The 14,681-nt window shown below is 49.0% G+C and overlaps 1 protein-coding gene across 5 annotated transcripts in view; it reads left to right on the forward strand.

Annotated features, from left to right (window-relative positions):
• The window catches only part of ROBO3 (roundabout guidance receptor 3), a 344,617-nt gene that overhangs the window by 319,589 nt on the left and 10,347 nt on the right, over window positions 1-14,681 (forward strand). For 3 of the 5 annotated variants that reach the window (XM_082200222.1, XM_082200223.1, XM_082200226.1), the window contains exons 12-19: window positions 4,427-4,593; window positions 5,411-5,532; window positions 6,319-6,535; window positions 8,228-8,352; window positions 9,097-9,268; window positions 11,416-11,610; window positions 13,405-13,428; window positions 13,546-13,588. In XM_082200222.1, the coding sequence (XP_082056348.1) occupies window positions 4,427-4,593; window positions 5,411-5,532; window positions 6,319-6,535; window positions 8,228-8,352; window positions 9,097-9,268; window positions 11,416-11,610; window positions 13,405-13,428; window positions 13,546-13,588 (1,065 nt within the window). The remainder of the gene's footprint in view (window positions 1-4,426; window positions 4,594-5,410; window positions 5,533-6,318; window positions 6,536-8,227; window positions 8,353-9,096; window positions 9,269-11,415; window positions 11,611-13,404; window positions 13,429-13,545; window positions 13,589-14,681) is intronic. The other 2 variants (XM_082200224.1, XM_082200225.1) reach the window with 1 other exon arrangement.

Consider the following 14,681-nt stretch of genomic DNA (forward strand, 5'->3'; position numbering starts at 1 on the left):
TGTTTTGCTTCTGGCTGGACCCACCATTATCATGTGGTCCCCTAGAAGGCTCTGCAGAAAGTATGGTCATACCTCGGGTTGCAGCTGCTTCAGGTAGCGTTTTTTCGGGTTGCGGACCGCCGAAACCCAGAAGTACCAGAACGGGTTACTTCCAGGTTTCAGCAGTCGTGCATGCGCAGAAGCACCAAATCACAATCCGCGCATGTGCAGACGCGGGTTGCAAATGCTGTGGGTTGTGAACGTGAATCCCACATGGATCACGTTCGCAACCCGAGCGTCCACTGTATTATGGCCCTTAGACTGGGGAAAAAACCTCACCACTTCTGCCTTAATAGCTGACAGTAACTTAAAGGTAAAGGTAAAGGGACCCCTGACCATTAGGTCCAGTCGTGGCCGACTCTGGGGTTGCAGCACTCATCTCGCTTTATTGGCTGAGGGAGCCGGCATACAGCTTTTGGGTCATGTGGGCAGCATGACTAAGCCGCTTCTGGCGAACCAGAGCAGCACACGGAAACGCCGTTTACCTTCCCGCCGGAGTGGTACCTATTTATCTACTTGCACTTTGACGTGCTTTCAAACTGCTAGGTTGGCAGGAGCAGGGACCAAGCAACGGGAGCTCACCCCATCGCGGGGATTCGAACCGCCGACCTTCCTATCGGCAAGCCCTTAGAATCCTGCAATTGCTGCAGGTCACTTGATGGAGGTGCCTTGGAGAATTGGAAATGCCTGCCTCGGGCACACACAGCCAGGACCCCACAGCCCAGTCCATTTTGCTCGGGTAACAGCTCCCCTGAATCCCATCTGCACATCCAAGGCGTGAATCAGAGCTTTGGAGTGCATTGAGATTCTGCAACCCTCTTGCAAAACCAGAGGCTTTTCACTCACCTCTTTCCTCCTGGGACAAGTGCTCCTATAAACAGTAATGGAGTTGTTTTCTTTATTGGGTGGAGTTTGCAGTTCCCTAGAGAAAGACGCTGACCCATAAATGACCCAGGGAGAGCAGGGCAGGTAGCCCTCTTCTGTTCTCAGAGTACAGCAATTTCCGGATCTGGCTAGGGTAAGGAAGGGCCTTGCAGTCGTAAAGGACCAAATCTCCCACCCCTGATTCATCAGCTCAACCAAGTCTGTCTTGAGCTGGGTTTTTAGAGGTCAGGGGAGCAGATCTGCACAGCTGCGAAAATGCTTCGCTGTCAGCGTGTTCCTGGGCAGTAGGGTCACCACTGCCGAATCCTCATTCAGCTTCTGTTTGTCATCCCCCTCCCCTGCAGCACGCCAGCAAAAGACCCCATACTCAAATTCTTCCTCCCTGCAGCTGAGTTGCTAAGGTGCCACATGACGGAGACCAAACTATTCCCCCCACCCACCCAGCCACATGGCTTGTGGCCTCTACCTTGGAGCCATCTGCTCTGGAGCCGGAGGAGATTTGCGGGGAGCGCAGGTGGCCGAGAGATGTCAGTTTGCAGTAGGAAATTCTGCAAACATGGAGGCAGCTGGGCTGCGCAGTAAATCACCGGACAGGCTGATTGCAAGTGTGCGCTTGTGCCCGCGGATGTGCGTGCAGAGGCATGGAGATGCTGAGTTAGGGAGCAGCAGCGCATCTTCAACATGGACTTGCATCTGTGTCCTCAGGCTCACAAATCGGACTGTACACATGAGTTGTGCCCCAGGGGAAGAGGCTCATCAAAATGGGGATGGGGAAGAGGTTCAGTCAGACCCACAACTGATTGAGGGGTCAAGGAAGACACCGGCTCAGGTCTGGTCAGCTGAAAGTATGCGTTATTTTCAGGTCTGCAGCTTCTCCTGGTATGCCCTGCAGTGGACCTTAAGGTCCATGAATAATCATAGTTTAGAGGTCCTGGGCCCTAAGGAAGTCAGATTATCCTCCACCAGGGCCAGGGCCTTCTCAGTGATGGCTCTGACCTGGTGGAATGCTCTGTCCCATGAGACTAGAGCCCTGCAGGATTTAACTTCCTTCCACAGGGCCTGTAAGACAGAGCTATTCCACCTGGCATTCAATTTGAACTTAGCCTGATTTTTTATTCCCCTTCCTTTCCTCCACCTCCCCTTTTTATGAAGATTACCCACTCTGGGATCCCACAGCTAATTCTCCCCTGGTCTCCTCGCTGGCCCAAATAGGACTAATTTAGCCCGCTAGCCCTGGTGATCACCTAATGTTTATTGGATGGATTTCCCCCCTAAATTGATTTTTGAATTCTGAATTTATTGTTATTCACGTTTTATACTGTATTTTATGCTTTTTTTGTTGTTGCATCAATTAAGTGTTTTAAATTTGTTGTTAGCTGCCCCGAGCCCATTTTTCTGAACCAGGAAGGGTGGGGTATAAATAAATAAAAATTTATTCTCAGGCCTGCTTGCACCCATGCCCCAGATTACTCTCAAGAGTAAGTACCATCCTCCTCTCCTAGGGTGCCTGACTTTCATGCGGCTGGCTTTGGCAGGCTCAAGTCTAGGGCTCATATGTCTCCCTGAGGAGAAAGGGGGCAGTGGGGACCTGGAATGCAGCTATTCCCTCTTTGACACCAGTCAGTGAAGTTTAGGCAGAGAGTCTGGGGATGGCAGGGAAGTAAGGGTGAGCTACCCTGCCTTGTGTGAAGGTACAGGCTTCCACTGTCCCACTTTCCCCTCTTGGGGACTTTTAATAACCTCCCAGTTTCCACATCCTTCATTCAGGCCGAGGTCCTGCAGAATGAATGTGTGAGCCCCAACCCATCTCCCTGCTCAGTGGTGGAACATCTGCTGTGCACGCAGGTGTTCCCAAATTCAATCCCCAGCGCCTCCAGGAAGGGCTGGGAATGAGTCTCTGCCTGGAACTTTGGAGAGCTGCTGTCAGCCAGTGTAGGCAGTACTGAGCAAGATAGACCAATAGCCTGACTCTGTATATGGCAGCTTCCTCTGTTCTTTCTAGCCCAGGTGGATCCTCCAGGTGGTGTCCAGATACTGCCTGCTCAGGAGCTATTGCCTGGTTAGTGCTTGGCAGTGAGGATCAGGGCCTACTTAAAGGGCAAGGTGCTGGCAAGCGTGTCTCAAGTCTATGCAAAGACTTGGATATTTCTGTAGAACAGGGGTGGCCACCCATATTTTGCCCTGAGGGACATATTCACCCTTTGCTAACCCTTGGGGGAGGGGCGCATGCCAGCAACAGATGTGGCCAAAAGTGACTGTGACCACAAAATGTGCATAGCTCTCTCTCTCTCTCTCCCAGCTGATCCAGGTAGATCAGCTGAGGTTGGTGGGTGTTATTGTTCCATCTGTTCATCAAATGATTGATCTGAAAATCAGGAATGGGGGGAAATTGCATCCCCATCAGGATTGGGCAGATAATACCCAACGGTGGTTTATCATCATCACCACCACCTCATTCATTCATCTCCTGCCCAATTTGGTGGAATGGAGTGTTGGACAGAAATACCTGTACTGGCTTGGGCAACTACATCAGGAAGCTGGGGTGCATGTCAATCATCTCTGCAAACATATAATTGCATTAGTGTGTCTCGGTCCCTTGCCGGACGCAGACATTAGCCTTGCAATGAGGGCACATTGCTATTCCTATTGCGCGCTCTCTCTCTCTCTCTCTCTCTCTCTCTCTCTCTCTCGCACATGCACACACACAAACATCAATTATGGGTCACAGGAAACTTTACATCCTGGAAGCAGCACAGAAGGGTTCAAAGGGGAGATTTTTTAATATATTGCCGCATGAATAGATTTGGCTTAGGACCTAATTCCTGTTTACTTCCAAAGTTGAGCCAGGACCCCATTAGCCGGGCCCCATTGAATTCCAGATTTTGAAAACTCTGGACAGTCCTTTTGACAGTGTTCGCTGCACCCCCTTCCTTCCCTGTAATTCAGTATTTAAGGATACAAAGAAGAGCCAGGACTCACAATGGCTTAGAGGCCACATCCCCTGCTCTGCCCCTGCTACTGTTGACTCGTGTTAAGCTTGTGGTCTACTAAGACCCCTAAATCGTTTTCATATGTACTGCTGCTAAGCCCAGTGTCCCCATATGTAGAAACTATCCTTCTGTGCAAAGGTGCAAATGTTCATTGCTTGCTGTGTACCCAGTGGCATAGCGTGGGGGTGCAGGGGGGGCCGGGTGCAACATCTGGGGGTTAGGGGGCGCAAATCCACGGGTTAGGGGGCGCAGATCCATGGGTTAGGGGGCGCAAATTACTTGCCTTGTCCCGGGTGCTGACAACCCACGCTACGCCACTGTGTGTACCTGATTGCTTATGATCCTGTGCCCATCATTGCCACTCAGAAAATGACCCATAAGGGGATGGGGCCTTAGACTTAAAAGAGCTCCCCCTTCCTGGGCTCCCCCTTCCCAGGTAGTACAGGAGTCAAAGCTGAGCCACTGACCTTGGGGACTCCCCTTCTTCCTTTTGCAACTCTGTTCTGTTGCAGTCAGTCTTCCGGCAGCACCTGGCAGACAGTAGCAGACAACGTGAAAATGGAGAAGCACACGGTCAGCGGCTTGAACCCCAACACCATTTACCTCTTCCTCATACGGGCTGTCAACGCCTATGGGCTCAGCGACCCCAGCCCCGTCTCGGAGCCAGTTCGTACACAAGGTGAGATTCCCAGGTGCTGAGCTGCTGGAGCGGCAATAGGAACAGCTTGGCAATTGCATCTCACATTGTTCTACAGAAGGGACATCTAGGAAAACATTAGACCACTCATCAGACTCTGTTTACAGAGGCATCCCCTCTGCAAACAGGGAAGGGACAGAGCTCAGGGATAGAACATATGCTTTGCTTGCAGAAGGGCTCAGGTTCAGTCACTGGCATCTTCAGGTAGGGCTGGGAGAGAGAGCTCTGCCTGAAACCCTGAAGATAGATCACCTGAGGTTCCCAAACTGTGTCCCACACTTCCCAACTAGCTCACTTCCTGCTTGAGGCTGCAATCTAGCCCTTACCTGGGAACAAACCCCATTGAACTGAATGGAACTTACATCTGAGTAGACACAGTTAGGAATGCAGCCTTGGTCTATGGCAGGCATAGGCAAACTCGGCCCTCCAGATGTTTTGAGACTACAATTCCCATTATCCCTGACCACTGGCCCTGTTAGCTAGGGATGATGGGAGTTGTAGTCCCAAAACATCTGGACGGCCAAGTTTGCCTGTGCCTGGTCTATGGCTCTCTTTATCAGTCCACATGCCACCTTTCTCACTTGGAAATTAAGGCAGCATGCAATGGGGTTACAAGACAACCATGCTCCATGTGGTGGGTTTTGTTTATCACCTAGCCATCAGGTTGCACTTAACAACAAAGCAGGTGTGGGATTTTCTGAAAGTATAGCAAGTCCCCAAACCCTTGCCAAGTCCAGCTCCTCAAGAAAAAACAGGTGAAATGTTGCGCCTTGGACTCACTTCCTATATGCTTTGGCAGATGTAAGTCCTACCAGGCAAGGGGTGGATCACCGGCAGGTGCAAAAGGAGCTTGGTGAAGTTGTGGTGCAGCTGCAGGATCCTGTTGTCCTCACCTCCACCACCATTCAAGTGACCTGGACTGTGAGTACCACTGCAGCATCATTGATCCTTCCTTGAAATGGCACAACCTGTGTAAGCAAAGGGCAAGTTTGTGAATGGGTTAGAAAGAGGTGGTGGCTTTCAATGGGGATTAGACAATGGTTACCAGTCACAAAGGCTGGATGTTAAATTCAGATCTGTGTAGCTCTGAATATCAGTTGCTAGGGGAACAATAGCAGGAGATGACTCTTGCCCTTCCTAGGGGCATCTGACTGACCACTGAGGAAAAGAGGGCACTGTGCTACATAGGTTTGTGGCCGTATCCAAAGGGGTCTTTCTTATGTGAATAACTTTGCTGACCTTTGCTGGAAGTCACAATAACACCCTGCCCATTCTTTGGCACGAAGGGTTTTTTTTCCCAGTGAAGGGAAGACCAGAGCAAAAGAAAACTGCCCTTCTGAAGCCTGAAAGCAACATCTTCATGCTGCTTCTCGGTATAGCCAGCCCTAGTCGATAGGGGTCAGGTTGTTGCATTAAAGGGCTTAAGGTATAAAGGTTTTAGAGAAACAGGAGAGTACAAGGTTGGTGCAAAAGAGATATTATAATAGTTGCTTGGAATAGACATAATACAGGGGGCAGAAGCAAGCAAGAAGAGGGAGGAAGCAGAAAAAAGTTTGGGGAAAGGGTAGCAGAATCAGCAGGAAGAGGTTTGGAAGCAGAGAGAATAAATGGGAGCTTCAGCAGGCAAGAAGCTTGGACCCATTTTGCTGTGGCCTTTTCTGGAAATGGACACCATGCGCAGGGAGCTAACGGTTTGTCTTCTTCCAGGTGGATCGCCAGGCTCAGTTCATCCAAGGCTACCGAGTGATGTACCGCCCCAAAAACAGTGCCTGGCTCGTGCAGGATGTGAAGTCCCCTGCTGAACGGAGCACCGTCTTAGTCGAGCTGCGCAAAGGCCAGGAGTACGAGGTCAAAATCCGCCCATATTTTGATGAGTTCCAGGGCATGGACAGCGAGGTGCTGCTGGTGCGCACTCCGGAAGAAGGTAGATGTGGAAAGGCAGGGAAGTGTGAGCCTCTAGGCTCCAGTTCAGCCTCCCCCCAAAAACTAACTTTTTGTTCATGGACCATTTCCAAATGTGATTTCCAAATGTGATTCGGCACTTATGCGCAAAGTGCAATTTAGCGCTTCTGCGCATGCACGACTACCAAAACCCGGAAGTAACCCATTCCAGTACCTCCAGGTTTCGGCGGTCTGCAACCCGAAAAAGCGCAACCTGAAGCGTCTGTAACCTGAGGTATGACTGTATTGACTTCTCTTCTCCATGCTAACGGGCCTGACTTCTGTAGACTAAGCAGAGCCATTGCTTATATGCCTGCTCTGTTGGGCACTCCTTATATTAGTATTATACTCTAAGGGGTTTCTCCTTAAGTAAAGGGCTGGAGATCTGTAGCCCTGTAGATGTTGTTGGTCCACAGCCCCCCATCATCCTTGCCCACTGGCCATGCTGGATGGGGCTAGCAGGAGTCTGGAGGTTCCCCACTCCTGCCTCAAGTGAAGCACGTGAACGTAAGCGGGTACTCGCTTGGTGTTAAATAAGGATCAGGCAGACTCAGCAATGGAGAATAAGAAGGTGAGGTTTATTGCCAGGCAATAAGGACCCAGTTTGGAATCTCTTCCAAAAGGAACTGGGACCCCGATTGACAGAAATCCAGAGGTCTTTATACCTGAGCAAATCGCAGCAAATCATAGATCACGAGACAGCCATGAGGGATTCACGATATTGTCAGCGAGAATCAGCCAATCAGCAAGCTCTTGTCACGCTACCAGCTCCTGGTCAAGCACTGGTCAAGCACAGAGTTCTAGTTCTGCTTTCCATTGCTTGCAGTGACGCTCTGTCTAACCTTTCCCCTAGTTATGACAGGACAGGGAGTTTGGAGATTTTGTGGTTTTGCTCTTCCTGTTCTGTGGATTAATTTAGCCTGTATCTGAGGGGATTTTGTACCAGTATCTCTGATTCACGTCTTCCCCTTGTCCAGAGTACACAGATGTTTGTAGGGGAAAGGTCGGCTCCTAACTTTGCTGTTCCAAGCAGTTTGCAGTTAGCTAAGGCACAGCTTCCCTTTGATTCAAAATGGATTACAAAATACTGTAAGCCTTGATTATGTATAAGCATATATGAATATATTGATTACTGATAACTGATTATATGGATAGCATAGGGGTAGCCCTTCTTCCTTGCCTCACAAGGACTGTCTGTAGCTCAGCTCACCTGCTTTCTGCATGCAAGGCTCCACCCCTGGCATCTCCAGGTAAACAAGTCTGAGCTAAATGGATCCATTCAGAATCTGCCAGCAAGGGATGGGGGCAGCACCAGGGACCTAGTTTCCCAGCAGTGGCTTCAGTTCCAGGATGGTGATGAGGTGATGGTGAGTTTGGGTGTGACAATGAAGCCAGTTACACAATTCTGTCCCTCCCCTCTGGTCTCTCCTGGAACAGAGGGTCTGACATGATATAAGGCAGCTTCCTAGGTGCCTATAAAAATCTGTTTCCATGCGTAGTGTTCTAAAAGTTAAGCTTTGTAGGGCAAATGCCTGGTGGCTTTTCCTTGCCTTGCCTGTAACTGAGCATGCCCTGGCACAGCTTTGCAGCATTCCAGAACTCAGAGTTGGCAGCCGCCAGATGCCACATAGCCCTTCCTCTGAGCAATAAACTCATTTTATCCCGTCTCGCCCAGCCCCCAGTGCTCCTCCTCAGGCGGTTACTGTAGTCACAGTGGGGACCAGCAACAGCACCAGCATCAGCATATCCTGGGAACCACCTCCTCCCGGAGAACAAAATGGGATTATCCAGGATTACAGGGTAAGGCTGCCATTCTCAGAATATCCTTGGGGAACCTCTAAAATTTAAGATTAGCCCCAGAGATTAGAAGGTTGGTCTGAAGGATTTGGAGCTGGCAAGTCTAGCCACAGCAAAGAGCTGCAGTGGGTGCTGGGAAACAGCCATGGGGCGTTTTAATTTATTATTTGCTTGTTTATTAAATTTCTGTACCGAGGGCCCTAGGGCGGTTTACAATATAAAAACACAAAAAATACATATCATAGTAACAAGCAAACACAAAACACACACACACACCTGTTTAAAAGGCAATAGATTTGCTACAGTGTGTCCCTTCAGCCATTGGTCATAACAGTTCAGGATACGGGTGGCATTGTGGTCTAAACCACGGAGCCTCTTGGGCTTGCTAATCCGAAGGTCGGTGGTTCGAATCCCCGCAACGGGGTGAGCTCCTGTTGCTCTGTCCCAGATCCTGTCAACCTAGCAATTCAAAAGCACACCAGTGCAAGTAGATAAGCAGGTACCGCGGCGGCGGGAAGGTAAACGGCGTTTCCGTGCGCTCTGGCTTCCGTCACAGTGTCTCGTTGCGCCAGAAGTGGTTTAGTCCTGCTGGCCACATGACCCAGAAAGCTGTCTGTGGACAAACGCTGGCTCCCTCGGCCTGAAAGCAAGAAGAGCACCGCAACCCCATAGTCGCCTTTGACTGGACTTAACTGTCCAGGGGTCCTTTAGCTTTTTACCATAACAGTTCTTCTCCTCCCATGGCAGGTTTGGTGCCTAGGAAATGAGTCTCGTTACCACATCAATAAGACAGTGGATGGCACAGTGCACTCGACAGTCGTGCTGGGCCTGGTGCCAGGGATGATCTACCGCACAGAGGTGGCAGCAGTCACCAGCGCAGGCATTGGCGTGAGGAGTGCCCCAGTGACCATACAGATCAGTGAGTACTTAAGGCTCCTTCCTAAATTTGAAATGAGATAATAAGATAATAATGCTCTTCCAGCGTGGTCATGCCAATTCACTGATGTCAACTGCAGAAACATGTTCCTTCCACATCTGGGGTGCCGCCATAATGGGTGGAGGACTTCCTGGTTGTGGTGCCCAATTTCTGGAACTGATGGTGGAGAACATCAATTCATCCCATCCAAGGCTCACCCGTGGCAGTTTCAAAAATGGATGCCAAAAGTATTTCAGACTCAGAAGTCAACTGCCATGGTGATGGCTTAATCCAATGAACTATTCCAGTATGCCATTTATAGTTTGTAAGTTTAAATTTCAGGTTTCGCTCTAGAAGTTGAATCTTTGGAAGCTGTGTTACTGAAAATTATGTCCATGCTGTGCAAAGTTTTAGTAGCTTCTGGTCAAAAGTATATATATAAAAAAAGGCTTTTCCAAGTGGTCACAAAGTATACTTTAAAATGTGTAATAAACACACGCACACACACATACATGGTTTTGGAGGTTGACAGTGCTGTCATAAATATTGGTTCTGTAGGATTAAGGCAGCAATCCAATATCCACTTAACTTGAGTAACTCCATTGAACACAGTGGGACTTGCTTTTGAGAAGACATGATTTGGAAATGTGAAGAATTAAATTTGGAAAAAGGACAAACCCTGTATTGGGAAATTTTTAATGTGTATGTATCTATTGTTTATAATTTTTTATGTGCTGTAAGCTGCCCTGAGTGGCTGGGGAAATCCAGCCAGATGGGCGGGGTATAAATATTATTATTATTATTATTATTATTATTATTATTATTATTATTATTATTATTAACCTGAATTGGCAGATGCGCCCATCCCTCCGGAGAAGGAATAGAGAAGATCTTACTTCTAACTGGCATTCATATGGGGGCAAGATAATGGGGAAAGGCAATGCAAAGCAAGTAGAAAGAAACAGCAGGATCACTGGATGTTGTAGTTGTGAGTCAAGGCCCCGCCCCCCGCTTTATGATGAAAAAAGACACATGGACACCAGTATTTTAGGTTAATGGGCTAAAAATGGTCACAACTTTATTGGTTACAGAATGTGAGCGGTGTTGGCTTAGGCATTGGATCTGAACCGACCATACTTGATTCCTGCCTGCCCTGCCGGAAGTCACACAAGGGTTAACATCCTGCAGGGGGAGCCTGTTGATGCAAATCAACTGGGAGCTCTCCCCTAGAGTCACCGGAGGGTCGTGCCATGGCCCTAGCCACCAGCTGGGCTTCGGACAGGAACCACAACCACCAGATTCCTTTAACGGAATACCTTTCAAGGGAAGGGGTAGGTGCAGTGGCATAGCGTGGGTTGTCAGCACCCGGGGCAAGGCAAATAATTTGCGCCCCCTAACCCATGGATTTGCGCCCCCTAACCCTAACCCCCAGATGTTGCGCCCAGTGCGGCCGGCCCCCCCTGCACCCCCACGCTACGCCACTGGGTAGGTGATGACCACAACCTCCCCTCCAACTCACAACACATTTTCCAATGCCTAACCGCCAAACCTTACAAAGTTGTGACAATTTAGAAGCAAAGTTCGAAAAGGATTGGAGTAAATTTGTTGAATATATACGGAGTAATTGCAAGAATTTAAAAACTGTAGCAGGATTAATGTAAATCTTGTGATGTGGATGGAGTGTAAATAAGAAACTGTAAAAAAAGATTTGAGACATGAAAACCGTTGAAGGGATGGAAAGAAGTCCAGGCGCAATAAGGCGCAGGGTAAATAAGAAGAGGGACAAATTTTTGAATGTAAGAGTATTTGTTTTATTTTTTGTTGTTACAAAAAAGAAATAAAAAGTATTTTTTTTTGGGGGGAGCAAAGTTGTGACAATTTGCTACTAGGTAGGCGAAAACCAAGTGGCTGGTGCCAATCTACACAAAACATCTCCTTGCTTGTAGAAAACTAGCAAGTCAGGGATGGGGGTTCTTCTTTGACATGCTAACTCTCTATGCGTAGGGAACGTTTTGCCTTTTAGTAACAGAGGAGCGTTTGGTCACGGGAGCCTCTGCCTGGTTTCCCACTTTTGGGGACAGCCTACGTAGCCCAAGCTCCTTTCATCTCCTCTCTTCTGTGGTTGCTTTTGCCTGCTGTGTGTTCTGCAGAGCCCTTGCCGGACCAGGACACGGTGCCTGTGAGCAACGGGGACAGCGTGAGCCTTGCGGAGCAGATCACGGACGTGGTGAAGCAGCCGGCCTTCATCGCCGGCATCGGCGGGGCCTGCTGGGTCATCCTCATGTGCTTCAGCGTGTGGATCTACTGTCGCAGAAAGAAGAGAAAGGAACTGAGTCACTACACAGGTGAGATGAGCAAGCCTGCATTCTGCCTTCCTCCCCTGGGGGATATGGGTTGGCTGCCTAAGAACTGCCTTATACCAGGTCCTGTCCAGACTTGGACCAGATGCTCACAAGGCATCTAGAAGAACCAGCAACATCTCCAGGTCCAGATCACCCCTCCTAGGCTAAGCCTTGAGGAGCAGAAGACCTTAAAGGGGCGGTCAGTCTTCTGGCTCAGACTTATCATTACTAAGTTTTTTAGCAGCCTGATGCAAAGCAGTAACACGGCTCACATAGCTTTCTATGTAATTATATAGAACTTCCCAAGGACAAAATGTAAAGAGAAGACATTTATATTCCTCCAAGTGTTCCGTTTCTTTAAATATAGTTTTTACATAATGTGTGCAATGCCAAAATCATGCACAAGAGCAATATGGGAGGTCTCAAAACCAAAGTTCCGTCCAAATGTCCACTCATTCAATAAAGAGAAAACAATTTCTACAAATATACTTGTTGCTAAAAGATAATCCACAGACCGGGGGGGGGGGACCCTATCCACATCAACGGGAGTTTTGCAGCGTTGCTCCCAATCACTCAAACGGCAGTGCCTCAGCTGTGTGAAAATCCCAAGCAGATTCTGACAATGAGATCACCGGATGCAAATCTCTGTTTCGAATGTCTTCCTCCTGTTGGCCCACAATGGAATGATAAAACAGTAAAACACATGCACAAGGAGATAAGTCAGCTCCATAAACTTGAAAAGGCTCTCTGCTCATTCTGTGAAGGCTGCTGCAGACACAGCTGTGCGTTCTACAGCCGAGACATCCCATATTGGACTTGTGCATGATTTTGTGCATGATATATTCCCTTGGTGGATGATATATTCCTTTGGTGGAATATAAAATGTCTTATCTTTACATTTTATCTTTGGGAAATTCTATATAATCGCAGAGTTATGTGAGCTGTGTTTCTGTATTTCCCTGTGTTGTCTTTGACCATAATAATAAATTATTATTATTATTATTATTATTATTATTATTATTATTATTATTCCCTGTGTTGTGCATCACAAAATGGTGTCTAGACAATTTACAACTTTAAAACGTAGAGAAGGGTCAACAAATGGCCAAAACCATATTAAAAACCACATCATTCTATTTAAATACCAGCACGTGACTGAATTACAAATAATATTTTATACTGAACCAGCCAATCCAAGACCATCAAGTGTTTGGGAGTGGAGGAAAATCTTAACCTGGCAATGAAAATAGAGTTGTGTTCCATTGGCACAAGACGGGCCTCTCTGGGAAGAGCCTGGCACTGCCACCTCCCCGTCTTTGAGGACTCCCTGAGGACTTGTTGCTGGTCCAACATAGGAATGTGGTTTCCCAGCATGGAGGGAAGTTGGATTTTTGGGGGTGGTGGGCAGGTTCAGAAGAAACAGGCTGCAGAAGTTTGAACTGGGTCATACGGTAGACCCATAAGGTGAGGTCAGAGCCCAGGCCTAGGCTGCAGCTCGGGGTCAGGCTCCTTGCCCATCTCCTTGCCACTGCCCTCCGTTCTGGCTGGCAGCAGCTCTGCAGAACCTCAGGCAGAGAACACCTTTCCCCTCAGCTGCTCCCCAAGATCCCTTATAACCGGAGACGCTGGGGATTTGAGTGCTTGACATTCTGCATGCAAAGCATGTGCTCTGCCACCGAACTGCGCATCCTCCACCTGCCGAGCCCCCGATCTGCCTTAGGCTCCCTGCCCACATCTGCCTGCCGCAAACGCGACTTGCTCTGAGCCACCTCACTTTCTGCTTGCTTCTCTTTGCAGCTTCCTTTGCGTACACGCCAGCAGGTAAGGCTTTTTTCCTCGCCCCCCATTACATTGCTCCCCACCAGCTCCACCAACCCAGCCCTTGCCTTCGTTCTTCACGGAAGCGTCTTTGACTTAGTGTGGTCCCCTCTCTTTCAGTCTCTTTCCCCCACGCGGATGGGCCGGCGCGTGGCAGCGGCAGGTGAGTTCAGAAACCCCCACTTGGCATTGATGATTCCCTCCCTCCATCTCCCTGATACCGGCTCCTTGGTGATCAAAGTTCATGCCGTACGGGCCTCCCTGTCCCCAGTTGGTCTGAGCCACATACCATATTTTTTGCTATGTAAGACACACTTTTTCCCTCCTAAAAAGTAAGGGGAACTGTGTGTGTGTTATGAAGCGAATGCAGGCTGCGCAGCTATCTCAGAAGCCAGAACAGCAAGAGGGATCGCTGCGCAGCGCTCCCTCTCGTTGTTCTAGCTTCACCGTGCAAAGCCTTTTCAGGGCAGGGCGAACCTTCATCCCGCTGCCCTGAGGAGGCTTTGCGCGGCTATCCCAAAAGCCAGAACAGCAAAAGGGATCGTTCAGTGACGGGCTGTCCTTCTCGACTCCTCGGGGGAAAGCCTGCAAGCGCCGCATACACGCTTCACGCGGCTCGTGAAAGGGAGCGCAGAACAGAGCCTGGGATGCATACTGGCTCTGCTCAGCACTCCCTTTAAAGAATATTTTTCTTCTTGCATTCCCCCTCTAAAAACTAGGTGTGTCTTATGGTCAGGTGCGTCTTATGGGGTGAAAATTATGGTGAACCACATGAACTAGAACCACAGCATTAAATGTTCAGATTGACTTTAGCCACATACCACATGCATTTCCCCAAAGAATCATGGTACCTGTAGTTTGCTCCTCAATGAGCTACACTTCCTGCCACCCTTAACCAGGGATGAAACTATGTTTTATTTTACTTGGGTCAAAGACCCAGTTTGGCACACACACCCCAGCATGCATTTATGTACATACACAGAGGCTGAGAGCCTCAATGGCACCCCTCTGGAGGCTTCACCCAGGGCAAAAACCCCGGCTAGCTCTGCCCCCCACCCCAGTTACGACACTGACTTAACAAACTACAGTTCCCAGGATTCTTTGGGGGAGGTCATGTGGTTTCCGTGCATGTTGTCTGCACAGTCTAGGTCAGCTTAAATGGTGCTCCCAGTCTGCAGTTTTGCAAGTAGTGGCAAAAGCTGCAAGCGGGAAGCAGCGTCTCAGAAGCTCCATCTCCCCCTTTTAATGCAACTGCA

Source organism: Podarcis vaucheri, assembly GCF_965113315.1.
Source record: "Podarcis vaucheri genome assembly, chromosome: 15".
NCBI lineage: Eukaryota > Metazoa > Chordata > Lepidosauria > Squamata > Lacertidae > Podarcis > Podarcis vaucheri.